Source organism: Erinaceus europaeus, chromosome 16 (assembly GCF_950295315.1).
Source record: "Erinaceus europaeus chromosome 16, mEriEur2.1, whole genome shotgun sequence".
In the NCBI taxonomy this organism is placed as follows: domain Eukaryota; kingdom Metazoa; phylum Chordata; class Mammalia; order Eulipotyphla; family Erinaceidae; genus Erinaceus; species Erinaceus europaeus.
The window spans coordinates 2,308,320-2,330,114 of NC_080177.1; the positions used below are offsets into that span (position 1 = coordinate 2,308,320).

At 50.0% G+C, this 21,795-nt stretch overlaps 1 protein-coding gene across 6 annotated transcripts in view; it reads right to left on the reverse strand.

Annotated features, from left to right (window-relative positions):
- MAP2K5 (mitogen-activated protein kinase kinase 5) overlaps nucleotides 1-21,795 on the reverse strand; it is a 271,177-nt gene that overhangs the window by 82,623 nt on the left and 166,759 nt on the right. For 4 of the 6 annotated variants that reach the window (XM_060175660.1, XM_060175661.1, XM_060175658.1 and 1 more), the window contains one exon: nucleotides 6,706-6,735. The exons of the other annotated variants lie outside the window; for them this stretch is intronic. In XM_060175660.1, the coding sequence (XP_060031643.1) occupies nucleotides 6,706-6,735 (30 nt within the window). The remainder of the gene's footprint in view (nucleotides 1-6,705; nucleotides 6,736-21,795) is intronic. 6 annotated transcript variants of the gene reach the window in all.

A 21,795-nucleotide genomic window follows, 5' to 3' on the forward strand; every position in this document is an offset into this window, starting at 1 on the left:
CCCTCTTTGATTAGAGATCTCTCTTCCACATGGATACTCCAAATTTATTGAAATCCTTGATTCTGAACTCTTTAAGGCTCAAGCAACAAAAAGATATCTCTTATTTATTTATTTATTTATTTATTTATTTATTGGGTACAGTTGCAATTCTAGGTTGGTCTAGGCATCACCAGTACATTAACAGATAAATCTGAAGTGTGTCTGTCTCTCTCTGTGTGAGTATGTGTGTACACATAACATATATATAAATGTATAAACAGATAAATGATCTCTGTGGTGTAGGCTTAACATTGCACATAAAACAATATTAAATGGGGAGTCGGGCGGTAGCGCCGCGGGTTAAGCGCATGTGGCTCAAAGCGCAAGGACCGGCGTAAGGATCCTGGTTCGAGCCCCCGGCTCCCCACCTGCAAGGGAGTCACTTCACAGGCGGTGAAGCAGGTCTGCAGGTGTCTGTCTTTCTCTCCCCCTCTCTGTCTTCCCCTCCTCTCTCCGTTTCTCTCTGTCCTATCCAACAATGATGACATCAATAACAACAATAACTATAACACACAACAATAAACAACAAGGGCAACAAAAGGGAATAAATAAATATTTTAAGAAAATAATATTAAATGATTAAAATCAGGATGAGTAACAACATAGCCAAAGATATTAAAGACAACAATAAAATAAAATCTCGAAGCCCTAATATTATAATGTCAACATTTGAAATGTGTTTAATATTTTTAAGTAGTCCACAACAACATATGTCCTTGACTCTAACAGGAGACAAACACTCTATCCCGAGCACAATTTGCTACTACACAATACACGAATGCTTAAAAGACAGTCTGCCAATTGAAAAAAAAAAAAGAAAATGGAAGGTTTCCAACCCAAGTTAAACAAAATATTTTCTCCTTGACAAGCCACTTACATTTAAATGGAAACAGGGCCAACCTGATCAATAATATGGATTGCATATAATAAAAAGGCCCTTAGATCATGTTAATGCAAGGGTCAGAAAGCAGCAAGTTCAATTAAAAACACCCAATTACTTAGCAAACTTTCGGAGCCAGCAAATACATTCATCTGCTCTTAGTACTGGGAGGAGGAGCCCTTTGTGGACCTCTGAGTGGGTTTTACCAGAAGCGATCGGAACCAAGCAAGAATCTGCTGAAGCAAGGCTGAGTGCCCCAATCAAACAAACGGTATTAGTGATCAAGAGTCATTTGCAAAACACAAGTCCTTGGTGTGCGTGCGTGCGCGTGTGCGCGTGTGTTCTGAGCTAACACCGCCTATAGCTTCTCACACACTCTGACTTACAGAGCAGGGGGAGATGCCTGTCCCACACCCACAAGTGACTGGGTGTTTGGTTCTTAGCAATGTGATAACAATCACCTCTGGCCTAGCTTGTGGAGAAAGGGCAGTCATTATCCCATTAAGGATGCATGCCCTTCACTTAAAACCCTCTATTATCCACTGGGGTTTGACTTGTATTGGGATTTAAGAAAGCCTCTTTATTGAGGCAAGTAATATGTCATCATTTTGCTCAGCTAACAGGCCTGACAGCCCCTGTCTCCTTGAGTTAAGAACAGTGGACCTCTATTTTGCACATGGTGGTAAAAGCTGGCAGAAGGAATAAGAATTAGCCAATTGGAAGCAGAGGGTCTTAATCCCAAAGACCCTGGCTCTCCTTGTACTTCACACTTAATTATACTACTTGGCCAGGTGATGGTGTATTGTTCCCAATACCAGTCATCTCTCTATTGTAATGATTTATTTGAATTCCATTCTTATGTTTTTTTTTTTTAACAAATAACATCGCCACTCACTATCTGTTCTGTTTTTGATCCTCTTTCCTACTTATCATTTTCTTTATTTGAAACAGATTTTTAACAGATAATCTTGATCGTTACAACAATATCTTGCTTGCATTTTATTCAAATAATTCTTAAAAACAGCTTAAAAAGCCGTTTGGAATCACATCAAGCTTGCCATCAATCAAACGAGAAAATTCCGCTGGCGGTTGTATAAACATCAGATCAAGTCTGATGTCTTCAAGGATTTCAGAGTGAACCATAAAAAACTCCATTAACTTCTGACAAAGAATGCAAATTAATCACAACATGGGGTGAAATGAAATTAAAGGCTCTTTTCTAATCAATGACAAGGCAGGATGAAATATTTGTTACTCTCTCCGCCTGGGATGTCTGAGGTTCCCTGGCAGAGCCGGAAGAATGGAAGGTGTGAGTACACATTCGCCCAGAGCCCCTGCCCGGCCCTCCCCGCCGCCCCCAGAGCTATCTGCTTACAAGTCGCGGAGAGTCGCAAAACACACTAATCATCCGAATCTCAGATGCACCCGGTTTGTTATTCACACTCTCCCATGCCAGGGAAAGCCTGGCACAGACGGCTGCACCAGGAGCCCTAAGTGACAGCTCTGGCCTCCGGAAGTACGGGCGCTCCAGCAGAATCTAGTCGAGCCTCCAGGTGAAATGTCTGCAGCTCCATATGGAGGAGGGAAAATTAACAACAAGATGAAAATCACTGCAGCAGCGGGGAGTCGGAATTTTTGAAAAAAAAAAAGAAATTTAAAGATGAAGAAAGAGGAGTAATAAATTAATGGTGTGTGAAAACATTCAGAGCTTTCCAATACCAGGGGCACTATTTGCTCAGATATGCCCCCACCTTTTTCTTTCTTTTTTTTTTTTTTTTTTTTTTAACTTGGGGTCATTTTGGTGTAATTTATTAAGCTAGGTCCGGAATGGTAGCCAAAAGAAGGACAACATTTTTTATGCATGCGGAAGTACTTTAAATACATGTGTATCTGTTCGTTTCATCTTCCTGTGGTGTCTTGCTGGCTGAATCTCCCCCCTGAGGACTTTCCTGACGGGCTTTTGCCACCTCAGTGCAGGCAAAGGGTGAAGAAACAGAGGTTTTGGGGGCAGGCTGTCTTGTTTTCTGTGTTTCTCCTAAACTGTCGTGTCCTTAAAGAAATCACTGCCTGTCTTATGACTTTTTCTTTTTTTAGTAGTCTCCCCCCCCCCCCCCGAATCCTGCTTAGCTCTGGTGTATGGTGTTACTGAGGACTGAACCTGGGACTTTTGGAGCCTCAGCTATAAAAGTCTTTTGACATAGCCACTATGCCATCTTCCCACCCTTACCATCAGGATATTAATTAATTAATTAATTAATTAATTAATTTGCCACCAGAGTTATTGTGGGGCTGGGGCTGGGTGCTGGTACTACAAATTTCTTGCTCCCCATGGCTATCCCCCCCTGCCCCATTCCTTTTCTTTTCTATTATTCTTGATAAAACAGAGAGAAACTGAAAGGGAAGGGGAAACAGAGAGGCAGACAGAAAGACACCTGCAGATCTGCTTCACCACTTATGAAGCTTCCCCCTATAGGTGGGGAGCAGGGCTCGAACCCAGGTCCTTGCGTGTGGTTAAAAGTGAGCTTAATAAGGTGCACCACCAGCCTGGTCCCCTACTCAGGATTTTTTTTAAGTCAACTGAATCTGGCTCATTGTGACAGAGGACCAGCTCAAGTCCTAGGGGCATCAGGAAGGTCCTTCTTGATGGCCACGGAAGCTGACTTGGTCAAGAAATGGGTGTGATGTGTTGGTGGAAGACTGAAAGACAGGATTTGCCTTCCCCCCCCCCCCATTAAACTGTAGAGCAGGCTTTGCCGGTACCCGTGATGAAGGGGCGGTGGGGACTAGGGCAGCTCTGGGGCCCCCGAGACCCTGTCTCTCCACTCGGCTACCCACATGGCACGACACCTCAGTGGCCCCTGGGGAACGGTCTTGTGGCTATCTGCAGTGAGTGGTGGGGTCATTCCCAGGTCTGGCTTCTCCATGTACCCACTGAGGTCTCTGGAGGGCAGAGCATGTGCCAGGAGGGGCCCAGCTGGGCTGAGCAGGAGGGAGAGCCACGGAGTGAACCACGCTGAGAGGACACGGAGCCCACTCTTTGAGACCTCGACCCACTGGCCCTGATCGCCCCTCGGTGAAGGGCCCACCTATCTGAGCCTTGCTTGTTACCTGCAGGCTGAGGTGGCCCCTGCAGACGGATGAACTTTGGGAGGCACTGGCTGTTGGAACTGAGGGGCCAGGCTGTGTGTGCTCACGGGGGGCTGCAAAACCCCACTCCAACATCCAAACAGCAGGCCTGTGAGGCTGTGCACCTTCAAGTCAGAGACAGCCCCTACAGTGGGGGCATCTCAGCCAACCGCCAATCCCTTCACCCTGAGGCTGGGCCCTGGGATCTCCCCAGAACCCCTCCGTGGCCGGCGTCCCCACCAGATGTCTCGGCACTGTGTCACCGGTGGGGGAAGGCTCTGCTAACGACGTTGTCAACTGCTCTGGGTCGGGCTGGCTGAGCGGCCTCCCTGGCTCCCTGTGCCCTGGCCACTGGGAATTCCCGAGCACAGCCTCTGGCTGACCACGAGTGGCTCTGTTTCTGCCCTCTGGGACCTGCTCCAGAGCCATATCTAGAGGGGCGTCCTCGGCTGGCCCTGAGGGACGGAGAATGCTCAGGCGGGCTACCGTTGGACCCAGAGTTCAGAGCAGCAATGCCCTGGCGCCAAAGGAGGCTCACCCCATGGATGGGTGACAGGCTGGTCTGTGCCCAGGACCAGAGGCTCCAGGGGTGGGGGTGGGGGAACGCCCAGGAGGAAGTGGCCTTAGGGACCCAGATTTGACCCTAGGGAAGTGAGTGCTCTGCTTTCCAGAGACATCAGGAAGGGTCTCACCCGATGGTGTCTGGTCCCTTTCAACTGGTGTCTGCTTCCTGTCTCTGGCCCCTGACATTTTATGGGGCCACACCAGCTCAAGAGGGAGCAAGGCCATTGCTCTTGCTCACCTGAGTGTGCAGGGGCTCAGGAGGAAGGTGTGACCGACTGCAGAATCCAGTCTCTGATACTAGGAGGATATATTTATATATTGGACTACATGCTTCATTTGAGGGCAAAAGACTGGGGTGGGGGCAGGGTCGGAATGCTAATTCTATCAAGAACCACGACTGTAGAAATGAGCACACACAGAAACTTCTGTTCAAGGGCTGGGTGACCTCAGAGTGTCCCCACGGGCTGGCAGTACTCCAGTGTGAGTTAAGGAACGCAGCCCCACTCCTAATCTGGCCGCCAGGCACTGCAGACTAGGGGCCGTTCAGCCCAGTGCAATCACCCAACTCCCCCCGCTCCCAAAGGTAAACAGCCTCTCCCCAGATTCCACAGGAACCTTCCAAAGCTTCAGCCAGCAAACACAACAGCAACGGGTCTCTGGGACCAACCACGGCACCAGATGGCGCAGAATTCCAAGATCAGGGCCTCACTGTCAATGTCGGGCATGCTGGGTACAGGTCTCCCACTAAGGCTTGTTGGAGAGAGAGGGACAGAGATAATAAACTGGGTCTCTCTGGGTCGTTTCTGAAATTTGAGACGTTGGGGGAGAGGATGACGACCCTGCGTCAGTGTTCAAACAGTGACTGCGAAAGAATCACTTACCAAGATAGATCCCTACGTGGCCGCTAAGTCTTGGAAAATGCGGCTTCTGTCCGGTGAGGACACAGGAGCTGTGGGGCAAGGTGGCCTGCTCCCGGCCGGCGTCTCACTAGAGGCCGGCGAATACGCCTGCCACGTGCTGCCTCTCCTGTTTTCTCTTTGAGGGGAAGATTATGTTTAAACAAAGAAGCCGGCACACTTGACAAGTGAGACTGGCGCCCTGGAACCTCACAGGGTGCGAGGCTCCTCTCCTCAGCTCGGGGCAGGTTCTCGCTGCAAAGGAGAAAGGATGCAGGAACGGGCGCGGGCGGGCGAGGGTCCGCGGGGTCCCGGGAGGATCTGCCTACACGCGCTTATGAAGATGGCATGAAGGCCCAGTCCCATCCTATTATTCAATAACCATGTTTGGGGTACATCTGCATAATCTAACCATGCATAAATTAGGATGTGTAATACACACTTATTTGCATAATAATAGCGAGTTAATAGATGCTTAAAGAGCAGAGACCACCACCACCTTTAAATCAGACGTGCCCGCAGGCGCTCTGGCCCAGGCTGTCCGAGATGCCAGGAGAACGGGAAGCTGCCAGCGGAGGGACACGGGCTGCCCATCCATTTCCCTCCTTCCAGACAGTTCCCTGATCCCCCACCCCCACCCCCGCACGCTGGGGAATCGTTTTCAAATCACAACAGAGCTGTTATGTTTTCGAGGCGCGCCCTCCCATAATAGCGGGCTGAAAGGGACAGGGACGAGACCGGTGACAATGGCTGGCAGGCTGGCTTCCTGCGGCAAGCACGGGGCAGACCCACAGAGGACGGGCGCCCACCTCTTTGCTTCAGCGGACAGAATGACCCAGATTAGATCTTTTTAACCCTTCCTCTCAAGCCCTTAATTCAAGTGGTTTTAATTGAATTCAGAAGCACACATCGTGCTCTGGCCTCATTGGGAATATGAGGGCCCGGCTGGGAGGAGGGGGACAGCAGGATGCCACACAAAGGGAGGGGGATGAGGGGGGCATGTGGCTGTCAGCCCTTAACAAAGGGGGGGTGCTGGAGTTAAAAAAATCAAAATCAATAGGGACTTGGGAGCGACTCCTTTAAGAGCTCACTTTTCAGTGTAACAGGACAGACTTGTCTGCGTGGCTCTGCGGCCGTCCCTTCATACATAGGAATGAGTGTCACAGTGGCAAGTGGCAGGAATGAAATGAACAGTCTTACCTGAGGATATGGAAAGCTCCCAAGAGCGAGCTGGGGAAGGAAATAATATTTGTCGAGTTACAGATTTGCATGCAGGGCAGAGCTCCCGAAAACCACAGCTGCCACGCTGTAGAATTGGGGGCCCACGCCTAAAAGAAAGCTCACCCCAGCCACACAATCTCCTCCTGGACACGCCCACCCCACTGTCCCCTCCATGGACACCCTCAACCCCCACCCCACTGTCCCCTCCATGGGCTCCCCCAACCCCCACCCCACTGTCCCCTCCATGGACTCTACCAACCGCAACCTCTACCGTCCCCTCCATGGACACCCCCACCCCCCACCCCACCATCCTCCTCCATGGACAGCCCCCAATCCCCACCCCACTGTCCCGTCCTTGGACTCTCCCACCCCCAGGGTCCCCCTTCATGGACTCCTGCCCCTGAGGTCCCCTAAGTAACTGCTGTGATCACACTAACAGCTGTATTCAGAACGGACGTGTTCAGTGTCCCCAACAAAACAGTGATTTTTTTAACAGCCAGGCTGGACTCTGGTGTGATTTTTTTTTTTTCCAGGGGGCTACTCAGCTCTAAGGACTCATTTCCATGCTGATGGTTATTGTTTGGTTTGTTGTTCTTCTGGGATTTTCCTCTTGTTAAAATGGGAATGCCTCTTTTTTGTGTGTGTTTTGTTTTTCCCTAGAGCTCAGTGCTGTCACAAACAGCAAGGAGTAACTGGGGAAGCTGGGAGGTGGGTGCTTGAAACAGAACATTCCGCCATCTTCAGCTAGCCGTTAATTTTGTTTAATTTGGGGGTTCATTTCTAATTTCCCTTCCTTCCTTCCTTCCTTCCTTCCTTCCTTCCTTCCTCTCTCCCCCCCTCTCTTCCATCCTTCCTCCCTCCCTTCTATCCTTCCTCTCTTCCCTCCTCCTTCCACATAGAGGCAAAGAGAGAAAGTATATGGAACAGAGATACCATGGCACCAAAGTGTCCTCGAGTGTGGTGAGGGCCAGGCTTGAACCCAGGTCGTGCACATGGCCAAGCAACACACTACCCCAGCGAGCTATCCTGCCAGCCCTGGCCCCATTCTCCAGTCATACTTAGAAGACACACGTGTGAAAGGACCATTCCACGACCGGGAGGAACAGATGAGTCTGGGGGTGGGGGGTTGGGGGGGACCTCAAGAGCTTCCCTTTTGGCTTGATTTCTGACTGTCCCATGGGTTTGGGGCTGGCCACTTCATTCTGCTCTTGGAAACCTCATCTGTAAAAAGACATGATCCAGCCAGGGATGGGGTTGACCTGGAGCCCTGAGAGCAGACTCCTTCGACGCACGATCACTTATTTGAGCCAGACAGCTTTATAAAGGGGCCAGTGCCCGAGTGTGGAACGTCCTATGGATACGGACAGTGGCGCTGGAAGCAGAGTCACCAGGTCAGGTGGCACAGAAGTGGGAACTAATCCAAGGACATCAGTGCATTCCATGGCTCAGAAACCTCAGGGTGGGGAGGCCTCACGTCCTGGACCATGACGGTGGAGGAGGACCTGGGCTTCCTTGAACTGGTATGTGGGAAACAGGGAAATGTTATGCATGTACAAACTACCGCATTTTTTAAATATTTATTTTCCCTTTTGTTGCCCTTGTTGTTTTTCATTGTTGTAGTTATTATTGATGTCATCATTGTTGGATAGGACAAAGCAAAGAGAAACGGAGAGAGGAGGGGAAGACAGAGAGGGGGAGAGAAAGACAGACACCTGCAGACCTGCTTCACCGCCTGGGAAGCGACTCCCCTGCAGGTGGGGAGCCGGGGGCTCGAACCGGGATCCTTGAGCCGGTCCTTGTGCTTAACCCGCTGCGCTACCAACCCAACTCCCAAACTACTGCCTTTTACTGTTGGCCCTAAACCATTAATCCTCCCCAATAAAAAAATAATATATTGTAGGAATAAAAGAAAGGAAGTAAGGAAAAAAGAAAGAGAGGAGCCTGAGGGTCACTGACAATACCAACTGAGCTCAAAAACCCTGCAACTTGATCCAGCATCCTCTCTCCTCCTCTCTTTCTGATAGGAACCGAGCGAGCGCAGAGCGGGGAGGGGGGATGGAAACCGAGAAACCTCTGCTCACCAGCAGTGAAGCTTCCTCCCTGCAGCTGGGAGTAGGGGCTAGAACCCGGTGACATGTGCGCTCAACTGGGGGTGCCACCGCCCAGCCCTCATCCCGAGTTCTTCCCTGAGGTTTCTGCTCCTCCCTGGAGCTTGAGAAGTGGTTCTTTCATTCTGCAGACGCTCGCGCTGCCCCGCACTCCCGAACCTTCATCTGCGGCTGCGTCTTAGAGCAGCTGCGAGTAGCCACGGGACCACTGTTTCGTTTTTTCTCCAGCTGGGACACATCTTACCTGGGATTGAATGACACTCCTTGGCTTTTGGATCATGTGACATTCTGGGCAACTTAACATCTGAGTGGCCCAGGCAGTGGCACACTGCGTTGAGCACACACATTACTGTGTGCAAGGACCAGGGTTCAAGCCCCCAGTCCCCACCTGTGGGGGGGGGAGGGGAAGTTTCACTAGTAGTGAAGCAAGTCTGCTGGGGTTTCTGTCTCGCTGTCTCTCTAGTCCACCACCACAAATTTTCCCGTTATATCAAATAAAATAGGAAAGAAAAAGTGTTAAAAAATAAAAAGATTTTTAGGGGCTGGGCGGTGTCAAATGTCACAATGCATAAGGACCCGAGTTCAAATGCCTGGCTCCCACCTGCAGGGGAAAAGCTTCACAAGCAGTGAAGCAGGGCTGCAGGTGTCTCTCTGTTTATCTCCCTCTCCCCTCTTGATTTCTGTCTCTATCCGAATAAATAAAACAAAAAGATTTGAGTGGCCGATGTGTCTTATGAAAACTGAAAGTCTTCTTTGAATAACAGACACACTCTGTTTCTTAGTAAGGACATTGCTGAGTAATAGTTACATCACAGGGATAAGTCACCTGACTGTAAGGTGGCCGTTTTGTTTGTTTTTAAAGAGATCAACTTTCTGAGAAGGAGAGCTCAGAACACCACCATTCAGCTGTGGAATATGCTGCCACTGGGGATTGAACCAGGGACCTCAGACAGGCACGTGCTGTGTGTTGTCACTGTACTATCTCTCCAGCCCGTGTACGCGACTCCCTCCAGAAGGCCAACTCTCTATAACAACAACGATAAGCAACAAGGGCAACAAAGGGGGGGAATGGCCCCCCGGGAGCAGTGGATTCCTAGTGCAGGCATCGAGCCCCAGCGATAACCCTGGAGGCAAAAAAAAAAGGCCGACTCTCGAGTGTGTATGTGCGTGTGTGTGTGTGTGTGTGTGTGTGTGTGCGCGTGTGCACACACACGCGCATGTGTGCATTCTCTCTGTTTTCAACAACCTGCTGAGTTTCACCGCCTTGTCCCGTCTTGCACACTCAGAGCCCCATGACTGTCACCATGACTAAGCGAGAGCATCATCATTGTTCTGGGCTGTCGGGAAAGTCATGAGGCATTTCTGCATAGAGAAACAGATCATTTGCTGGGACTCTTCCCACAGCCAGTATCTGCTGACTCGCTAACCGCTCTGAGTAGGAGCAGCATGGGGGGGGGGGGGAGGCAGAGGAGTGCTCACGGCTGCACCCACACTCTCTCGCTCAGCTTTATGTGATCAGACCTGCGCTTCCTCACCCACCCTACACCTGACAGGGTGCCCACATCTTGTGAAAATGTGGTTTATTTATTATTGGGTAGAGACAGGGAGACACTGAGAGGGGAGGGGGAGATAGAGAGGGAGAAAGAGAGAGAGAGAGATGCCTGCAGCCCTGCTTCACCACTCATGAAGCTTTCCCCCTGCAGGTGGGGACCGGGGGCTCAAACCTGGGTCCTGTGCGCTGTGATGTGTGAGCTCAACCAGGGGTGCCGCCACCTGGCCCCTGAAAATGTGTTTTGTTAAGTGTGTTTCTGGCCAAGGAGAGCAGGCCCTGACTCGCGAGGTGTCTCTGTGTTTCCTTGGGGACTGGGCTGCGTGGGGCCATTCTGTCCTCAGCGAAGTGACAGATCCTCCATGGCTGTCCCCTTTCATCATCACCATGCTGAGCAGTGCCTCACCTTCCACCTGCAGCTGGAAGACTGCCAAGAGCAGAGGCCTTGGTCTAAAGGAGGTAAGGGAGCCGTGAGTACTGGACCAAACTGAGAACACCCTCTGGCCTTGCACACAGGCGCCTTGCTGTCACTTGGGAGACAGGCTGAGCCCGTCACCGGGGGCAGAAGACAGGCTGTTCACCTGGCTGTGACCGGCTGAAGGAGCCTCAAGGGACAAGTAAAGTCTCAGGTGATGGGGACCAACAGTGGCCACTGGTTGTCACAGTTTAGAGACCTCGGCAGCTGTAAGCCAGAGAGGGTCTGCCAACGGGTGGGGTGACCCACAAGAACTTCCGCGTCTCAAAGGACATCTGCATCAGCTGGCCAGAGCCCAGGCTCAACCTCCAGGCCTAGTGGAGGAGCTGTGTGTGGGGGGGACACTCTACTGCAGGCAAGCCAGCTATTAAAAGGTGATGTGTGCCTTTTAAAAGTGAAGTGAAGTCAGTCAGGAAATGACAGACAACCACTGGATGTGTCACTCAGATGTGGAATACAGGTGACAGACACAGTATACTCTGTGAGACCACTAGCCACGTTGACTTCCTTCCTTCCTTCCTTCCTCCCTTTTCTTTCTTTCCCCCACCCCCTAAATTTCTTCCTTCTTCTTCTTCTTTTTTTTTTCCCCTTGAGAGTTATCACGGGAGCTTGGTGCCTGCACTATGAAACCACTGCCCCTGGGGGCTATTTTTCCCATTTTTGTTGCCCTTTTTGTTGTTATTGTTGTTGATGGATAGGACAGAGAGAAATTGAGAGAGGAGGGGGAGAAAGAAAGGGAGAAAAGCGACCCCCTGCAGGTGGGGAGCTGGGGGGCTTGAACCGGAATCCTTATGCTGGTCCTTGCGCTTCACATCATGTGTGCTGACCCGTTGTGCTACTGCTGGGCCCCCAATTCCTTCTTTCTTTCCTTTTTTTGTTGCCACCAGGGTTGTCACTGGGGATTGGTGCCAGTGCTATGAATCCACTGCTCTTGGCGCCCATTTTCCCTCCTCCCCCCCCCCACTTTTAAATTTTTACTAGGTAGGACAGAGAGCAATCGAGAGGGGATAGGGAGATGGAGACACCTGCAGACCTGCTTCACTGCTCATGAAGTGGACCCCCTGCAGGTGAAGACTTAAACCTGGGTTCTTGCACACTGCAATAGGTGCACTCAACCTGGCCCCTCTCTTTCTATATTTTTCTATGCAAAAAGGCTTCCTGACAACCTGATATACTCTTAAAATCTTCTAACAATATAAACCAACCTTCAATCAAGATTTTTTGGAAAAAAAAAAAAGTAGGGTAAGGCAAAAAATATGAACTCTCCCCCACTCTGGCACAAACTCTTAAATTCTCAAGTCACTATGGTCCTACCAAGAGGCCAAAGCACAGGCCCTTTGCAACATGTCCCCCTCTCCTCGGTCCCCGGTGCCATAACTGGCCCGAGGGGACACTGATGGCCTGTGTCGTCCATTTGCAAGATGGGCCTTTGTGTATTTTATCGTTTGACCAGAGTATCACTTGGCTCAGGTTCCTGGGGCTGCTGGGGATGGAACCTGGGACTTCTTGCTTCCAAATCCCGCATGCTACCATTGAGCCACCTCCCCAGACCTGGTACACAAGAAAAGGACAGAGAGGATTCAGTGCAGACAGGTCAGGTGGTGCCTCTGGGGGCCAGTCTGCACTCTGACTGTCTCTTCCTGCCTGTCAACTGCACTCCCACCTTGGGGACATCTCTGAGCACAATCCCTGGCCCCTGAGCCCAGAAGCACTGCAGTGAGCTCCTCTCCTGCGCCATCAGGCCAAGGAGCCGTATCTACACGGCGAGCTTATACCCAAGCTGTGGGTACCAGGCCCTGGGAGAGGGAGGTCCCTGCTGCACACTTTCTGTTCCATGTGTCCAGACAAAGGGAGACAGACAGCCAGGGTTCAGAATCCTTGGATCCAGTTCAGCTGCGGGAAGGGAAGCAGGGAGGAGGGCTCCTAGCAGACAAGTCTGCACTGAGCATCACTGAGCATACCTCCTTTCCACACGTGGCCGCCAAAGGCCAGAAAAAACCCCGGACCCTGGTGATGTGTGAGCTGGACTCCAGGGACACTGGGCCGGGCTGGTTCTGTGTCTCTTACTCCTAGCCATCTAGCCCCATCCTCCTCCTCCTCTCATTTTGATTGTCAAGGTATTATAAATGGAGAAACTTCCGAAAGACAGTATGTAATCGCCTCTGAAATGGCCTGCAGATATGTCACTGTACAGAATGTGTTTCAGATTTAATGAAGCTTAATGTCCTTTTTAATTTTGCCTGCTTCTCTATCACCAGGGGTCGGGCAAGGCAATCTGCACTCAAGAGGGTGGTTTGGTTGAAAACTAGGAAAAAACTCATTTGCTTATGAGTTGCACTGTATTTTCTTAATTAAATTTACTGAGTAAAATGGTTTAAGTTCAGCCAACCAATGACCTCTGTGTGTAGATTTAGATTTATAAATAGGTTAACAGTTAAAGGCAAGAAGTGTGTGGGGGGGAAGCAGAAACACAACAAAGCAAACAGATTAGCACTGAGCCAATAGGAAGCTCCACTCTCTCCATCATCTTCACAGAAGGAAAAAGCTCAAGTCCAGTCTTAGAAAAACACAGTACCCTGGAAAGTGTGCTTACACAGGGCACCGGTGATCCATCAACCCGTGCTCACGTTCTTCCTATCCCCAGGAGAGGGTGGCTCGCGGTGGAAGAGATGTGGGAAAGGTTTATTTATTTTGGGGGGCGGGGTGGGTGAGCACAGACGTGGGGGAGGGAGAAAGAAGGGTCTATTGAATGTCAAATTAAAAAAAATGTGTTTTAATTCTGTATGCTTAAGATTTAGCAAACTGCTCAATATTCTGTTCCCAGTGGAAGACTTGCTGCGTGCACAGCCCTGAGCCCCATGGCCATCTGGGAACACAGTTCCAAGAGAAGAAGAGCACCCTGGGACACGGGAGCGGCTCCTTGGCTGGCCACCACCTATGAGATGCTCCTGGGTTTTAAGCATCTGGATATACTGATCTTTCATAATTCAAATGAATCCATGCGCGTGTGATCATGACCATGCCCCAAAGTCATGGTAACTGAATGACAGATACCTCTGTATTTACACACACACACACACACACACACACACACACACACACCCAGACACACACAGACACACACACACACACACACACACACACACACACACACACACACACACACACACACACACACAGAGAGTTAGATTTTGTTGTCATTGTTAATGAAGCAACAGCCACAAAAAAGTCTTCTGCTGATAACAGTTCTGTCCTCAGTTCGCAACAGATACGTGGAACCACAAAGCAAGTGACAGGCACAGACTCAGGATATGTTTTTGGTGACTAAGACTTCTGCAAAGTTGTGAAAGTAGCTTTCAATTTCTAGTTCTACTGGGAAATAGGTTTTGCTTTAAATCCTGATTTGGTCATGTTCGATGTTTCCCGGTAGAATTACAAATTTCAGATAAGCATTCCCACCAGAGCCAGGGATCTAGCTGAAGGAGGACGTACACTCCTAGCAAAATGTAGACATATAAATCAGTAGCTAATTAATATGAGAGGGGGAAATCAATTGTATGTCTCAAAGTTTCTCAAAAGACAAACTGAATCTTTTTAATATATAGGCTATGTATTTGATATGCGGACTCTCTCAAAAGCCTAGACCAAGTAGATTAGAAGCTTCCAATAGCACAGCTATATACAAGATACTGGGTACTGTCCAGCAAACCATAACAAAGGGACTTTTCAAAGTTAACCCAATTAACAAATAATGTGATGATAACATTAACTATTGATTGTCTTTTTGAACCCTAAGACAGCAGGAACCTCACATCTTCACTATAGAGCCCCTACTTCCCCCAGTCCTGGAACCCTTGGATAGGGCCCACTTTCCCGTATGCATCTCCCAATCCAAACCAAATAACATTGCATCTGCCGATCACAACCTAACCAAAGCAACGATTGCTACCTCAACATGCTTCACCTCAGAATGTATCCAGAGACTTCACGTGTGGAATGACAACCCTTCAGCTTCATTACTCGGGTGAGACCTTTCCTTTAATAGTACACTCTAATTTCATCTCAGGTAGTTCACTTTCTAACAAAGTCCCATAACCTAGATATACACCAGTTTCTGTGAGAGAGAGCTTATGTGCACACGTATCTATAAACTACTGCAAAATATATACCTGAAAGCAGGACTACACTAGAGTTTGCAGTGAGTACCTCCCTAACACTTCCTCTCCACTATTCCAAGCTTGGGATCCATGATTGCTCAACAAATTGTTTGGCTTCATATGTTAACTCTCTTTTCAATCACCAGGTTCCAGATGCCACCAGGATGCCGGCTAGGCTTCCCTGGATTGAAGACCCCACCCATGTGTCCTGGAGCTCAGCTTCCCCAGAGTCACACCCTACTAGGGAAAGAGAGAGGCAGACTGGGGGTATGGACCGACCAGTCAACTCCCATGTTCAGCGGGGAAGCAATTACAGAAGCCAGACCTTCTACCTTCTGCAACCCTCAACGACCCTGGGTCCATGCTCCCAGAGGGATAGAGAATGGGAAAGCTACCATGGGAGGGGGTGGGTTATGGGGATTGGGTGTTGGGAATTGTGTGGAGTTGTACCCCTCCTACCTTATGCTTTTGTTCACTAATCCTTTCTTAAATAAAAAATTTAAAAATTAAAAAAAAAATTTATTCATTCCCTTTTGTTGCCCTTGTTGTTTTATTGTAGTTATTGATGTCGTTGTTGGATAGGACATCGAGAAATGGAGAGAGATGGGGAAGAGAGAGAGGAGGAGAGAAAGATAAGACACCTGCAGGCCTGCTTCATAGCTTGTGAAGTGACTCCCCAGCAGGTGGGGAGCCGGGGGGCTAGAACCCGGATCCTTAATGCCGGTCATTGCGCTTTGCGCCACCCGCCGCGCTACCGCCCAACTCCCTAAGGGGGACTTTTGAGTCAGAAATGGTCTAAGATTTGTTAATTACCTTGTGCACACTTCACACAATTAAAGTTCCATCAAAGGATCCCGTGTGTGTGCACTGCAGTTAAGTCTCCATTTTCTACTCTGGAACATTCAGACACAGAGAAACGAGGAGGGAGGCATGGTGAGGGGGAGGAGGACGGGGAGGAGGACGGGGAGGAGGTGGGGGAGCCAGGCGGCGGCGTGCCTGGTTAAGGGCACACATCACAGTGTGCAAGGACCCAGGTTCAAGTCTCTGGTCTGCAGGGGGAAGCTTCATGAGTGGGAAGTAGGGCTGCAGGTGTCTCTCTGTCTCTTTCTCTCTCTCTCTCTCTCCCTCCCCTTTCAATCTCTCTTTGTCTCTGCCCAATAAAAATAACTTTGAAAAATTTAAAAAAGAAAAAAAAAAGGAGGAAGGAGGAGGAGGAGTCAGACTTAACTACTGGATCACATAAAATTCCCTGGGTGAGATTTCATTCCAAGACCAATTTCCACAGTCCTGGAGACAGAGTTTAAATCATCTGGAGCGCGGCTGCTGGAGGACCATAATAAATATTAAATACCTCAGAATCGACCCTCAGATTTGACTTTTTCTTCCCATGCATCAATTCCACTCTCCTCTCCGCACAGCTTCCCGAAAATCCACAGGATCTAACAGCAATTTCTCAGTGTTAAAGGGCGGGGAGTCAAACTGACTACAAAGCAAAGCACGTGCAAGAAACAGGGCGTCTTGAAGTAGGGTTTCAATTAAATGTGGAGGATTCAGTAATGCAGGACGAAAAAGAAGAAGGAGGAGAGGAGTTACAAATTAATTTAATCTTCTGCCTATAGTTTGCAGCTGCACGCACAAGTGTCTAGGGCTTAAGAACAAAGCCGGGGAAGGCCGGCAGTGAGGGGAGCGTCAATTTTTAATGTATAACGCCATTAGCTGGTAACTTGTCGAACCGGCAACCCCTGTGGAGGGGCATAAGTGCGGGGCTCAGAGGCCGATGAAGTGACATATTTGTCCATGTCGGTGACGATGAGGGAGAGGGTTATTACTAACACTGGCCCCACCCCCCCTGAAACGTGCCCTAATAACCTCGGGGACCCACCACCTTCTCACTCCATCAAATAGATGAAAATCAAAACCTGATTCCCTTTAATTAAAGTCAATTCGTTTGTTGTGTTGGGAGGTGTTGTTAAAATTTCGTAGGCTCTTGCCGGGCGGTTTAGCTTCACGGTGGGTAACAGAGACGCGGAGACAACGGCTGGGCAGGGAAGCTGTACTTCTTTATTCAGGAACAACGATTCACAAACTAAGACAAACTAATCACCAAACAGAACTCTGCTGCCTCTTTGCGGCGGCGCAAGCACTCTCTCTTACTCTGGAACTCAAGAACCCTCCAACTCTGGAACTCTCGAACTCTCGTACTGGGGAACCCTCTGAAACTCTCCACTCTCGAACTCAGGAACCCTCTCTCCGGGTTCCTTGGGGCGGGGTCAAGCGGCCCGCGAAATTAACAGGACTGATCCAATTCTCTTGGCGGGGGAGGGCTAGAACAAACCAATGTAAAGCATACAACAGGGAGGGTTCTGGACTCATACAGGAACAGGCTCCCTGGCAGATGCCGGAGAGGCGGGCAGGGCGGTGTGAACACAGCTTGCTGCCTGCCCCTGCCTGGCACCCTCGGCCGAGATCTGGGGTGGGGGCCGAGGCGAGTTCCTGTGAGGTGTGCTGGCCTCATCCTCGGCCCACCTGCATGCATGCGCCCTCATGGGGGCCTTCCTGTCTTCGATAAGCATTTCTCTCTTTTTTTTTTTTTAATATATATTTATTGCCACCAGGTTTACCGCTGGGGCTCGGTACTGGCACAACAATTCTACTGCTCCTGGAGGCCGTTTATTCCTTTCTTCCAAATTTTCTTTTATCTTTTAAAAAATATTTTATTTATTTATTTATTTATTCCATTTTGTTGCCCTTGTTGTTTTATTGTTGTAGTTATTATTGCTATTATTGTTGTTATTGATGTCATCATCGTTGGATAGGACAGAGAGAAACGGAGAGAGGAGGGGAAGACAGAGAGGGGGAGAGAAAGACAGACACCTGCAGACCTGCTTCACCGCCTGGGAAGCGACTCCCCTGCAGGTGGGGAGCCGGGTTCGAACCGGGATCCTTATGCCGGTCCTTGTGCTTTGCGCCACCTGCGCTTAACCTGCTGCGCGACCGCCCGACTCCCTCTTCCTAATTTTTATTGGATAGGACAGAGACAAATTGAGAGAGGACAGGGAGATAGAGAGAGGGAGAGAAAGACAGACACCTGCAGACCTGCTTCACCAGTTGTGAAGCAGATCCCCGGCAGGTGGGGAACAGGGTCTCGAACCCAGGTCCCTGTGTTTGGTAATATGTGCACTTAACTGGTCTCACTGCCAACTGGCCCCGGCTAAGGATTTCTCTAACACACCCAGAATCTGCTTGGGGGTGGGGGGGAAGCAGGGGCTTCATTTACTTGTCTCCCCTGGCCCCCCACAAGAGAGTCAGAAGAGTCAGGAACTGATTCTAGCTGTTGCCTGCAGTCTTCTGTAGGTGGGCGGCACGGCCTGCCGACTGATGGGGGACTCTGAGCTCTACAGATGTGTTGGCACAGGACCCTGGTGGGCAAACGCCACCGTGTCACCTGGCACACAGGGTGGACCACGGCCAAAACAAATAAGCAAACAAAATACACCTCGTCACATGGAAACAGGAAAGTGCCATGTGCTCCTGGGGCCTTAAGAGTCACCTGTCCTCTTCATGCACAGCGAGTAAAAATGGAGGGTGGTGGTGGCCAAATTACCACGCACAAGGACTGGGGTTCGAGCCCCCGCTCCCCACCTGCAGGGGAGAAGCTTCGCGAGTGATGAGGCAGGTCTGCAGGTGTCTCTCTGTCTCTGGATCTCCCCCTTCTTCTCGGTTTTCTTTCTGTCCTATCGAGTATAATAGGAAAGAAAACAGAACAAAAAGGGGCACACGTGGCCCTGGGAGCAGTGGATTCAGTGTTGACACCAAGCCCCAGCAATAGCTCTGGGTGGAAAAATAAACACACACGCTGATCAAGAGTCAAAGCGAGAGACCCACATTTAAAAGAGGACTGTGCGTGCTCACCAGACCCCACGGCTGCAAGGGCGGTCTGTCTCGGGGCCGGGTGGTGGCACACCTGGCTGGGTGCACGTTACAATGCGCAAGGACCCGGGTTCAGGGCCCCCGTCCCCGCCTGCAGGGGGAAAGCTTTGCAAACGGTGAAGCAGGGCTGCGGGAGTCTCTCTCTGTCTCTCTTCCTCTCTATCTTCCCTTTCCCTCTTGATTTCTGTCTCTACCCAATAAATAAATAAATTTTTAAAATCCCTTTCAATTTTAGGTGCTCACACACAGTGATGTAAAATAAATAAACAAACAAATAAACAAGTGAAAATCAAGCAAGCAAGGGCCTCCCGATCATTCAGAAGGTCTTGCTTCCTAATCCAGGCTCCCTCCTAACGATGGAGAAAAGGCAGCCTCGCAGAGCACTGCCACTCGGTGCGTGGAGTTTTTAAAAATATGAGAAGTGGGCCTAACACTGTGGAAGTTGCCACGGGGAGGGGAGACGCCAGAGGTGATCCACAAGTTGAACAGGTATGGGATGTAGATGCTGCTGTTTTTATTTCAGTTTTAATTAAAAAATATATATATTTATTTATTTATTGGACAGAGCCTGAGAGAAACTGAAAGGGAAGGGGAGGTAGCGAGGGTGAGAGACAGAGAGACAGAGAGACACCTGCAGACCTGCTTCACCACTCGTGAAGCCTTCCCCCTGCAGGTGAGGAGCAGGGCTTGAACCTGGATCCTCGTGCACTGTAACGTGAGTGCTTAACCAGGTGTGCTGCCGCTCAGCCTCTGCTACTGCTTTTAACTGCTTTATTTGTTTCCCTCTTCAAAGTGACTGCTGGCTGCAGCCTAACTGGGCAGGCTGGACACACACACACACACACACACACACACACACACACACACACACACACACACACCGGGGGGTGGGGGTGGGGGAGGCTTGATGATGCATTGAGGTCTCAACCTGGGCAAACTGTGCCTAAACTTACACTGTATTGCAGCTTAGTTCACAATCTTCGCCTAATATAGGGTTAGATCCCAGAGCAGCAGGGGGATAAATCATCCCGGAATATTACTCCGGCAAAGTTTAGCTGTGACTGGAGCATATGTGCTTTCGAGCCACTGAAGCAAAGGCCCATAAAATACACTAATTACTGGGAGTTATGGTCACTGGGTGATTGATAGTGCTCTGCGAGGCAACTTCCTCGTTCTCGGCGCTTCTGACGGGCTTCATCCGCCACATGGCGATTACTAATTCATGAGCTGCCCCCGGGCACTGCTGCCCCGCCACTGCCCCAGCTGGACACTGTCCTCCCTCATCCCGATGGCCGTGGAGGGGGACGGGACGAGGGGCTCCTGGAAGGCCTATTGTTCCCAGTCTTTTAAAGGGGGGCTCGATCCTTCTTACCCTGCCGGCCCCAACGTCTCCTCTCTCTCTCCTTCCATGCCGTTCTGCTAGCACTGTTTTGGCTCTTTTTTTTTCCCCCCCCTTAAAAACAGAGTGTGCAAGTATACATGCTGCTGCTGTGTGCTTGTGTGTGTGTGGTTGGACACAGGTGTGTTTGGTTTGCAAACACCAAAACCCACCTATGCTACCTTTGCTCAAATACCCCGACTCATTAATGCTGTTATTTTTGCTGAAAAGTGCGCTTTACACACAACATATAAGTGTTAACTTGGCCACAGTGAAATAGGAGACAGGAAGAAGGAGAAGGAGGAGCCCAGGAAGAAAGGCAGAAGGAGCGTAGGACTTAGAAGCAGAGCCCTGAGTTTAATTCCCCAGCACTGCTTATGCCAGAAAGATTATACAGATCCTTCTCGCGTTAGCAACTTCATCCGTCTTAAAAAAAAAAAACAAAGTGGACAGTCCTCCATCTAAAGAGACCCATCTGAACAGCTTTGAAAACCCCTGTTTTGCTGCTGGCTTCTGATAGGAGCCTAGCTCAGAGCACAGCGGACAAGTATTTGGGTACTTAGCCAAATCTTCAGCAGCTATGGGAGACTCTCTTCTGCAAAGGTCTCATTTGCTGGCGTTTCTGTGCGTGGAGAGGGAATTCAGGAATTCAGGAGAAGACCAGTGGTTGGAAGCAAGCATTTGACTGTTCTACAGAAAAGGAGTGACCACCTCACTTTTTATCTTTTCTTTTTTCCCCAACTGAAAAGGCAGCACCAAGAGACCTTTCCTGTCGGGAATCTGAGATGGGACAGCAGGCGGCTCCAGGTGATTCCGAAGTCCCTGCCCACCCAGGGCTGGGCTCCAACTGTCCCCTCCTCTTCTGCTGGGCATGAGCCCCAGGGGGCAATTCTGAGGACACAACCCATGCCCCTCCCCGTCCAGATGCGTCACAGCACATCCCAAAGCAGCACCTGTGGGTCCGCGCTGCCCTCTGTCTCCGATGCCTGGGCCACGTCAACGGGCCTGTGACACTCTCCGTCACAAGTTTCTCTATGTTCTCCACGGCGTCAGCAACAGGATTGTGTAAATCAGTGATTTAACGCTGCTTCACAAGATCGTCAGGTAACAGGAATATAATTCCACACAGTTCCCACCACCAGAGTTCCGTGCCCCGTCCCCTCCACTGGAAGCTTCCCTGTTCTTTGTCCCTCTGGGAGGCTGGACCCAGGTTCATTATGGGGTGCAGACGGTGGGAGTTCTGGCTTCTGTAATTAGCCAAAAGTTGATAATCAACATGTGTGACTTAAGCTGAACCCAGGAGTAAAACAATAAAGATAGGGAAGAGGAGGAGGAGAGAAGGAAGGGGAGGAGGAGAAGGATAAGGAGGAGGAGAAAGAAATGGAGGTTCAGGGTGTGGAGTAGTGGAAGAAGGCAGGACTTGTGAGCAGAAGGTTCCTGGTTCTGGCCCTGGCATGACATGTGCCAGTGAG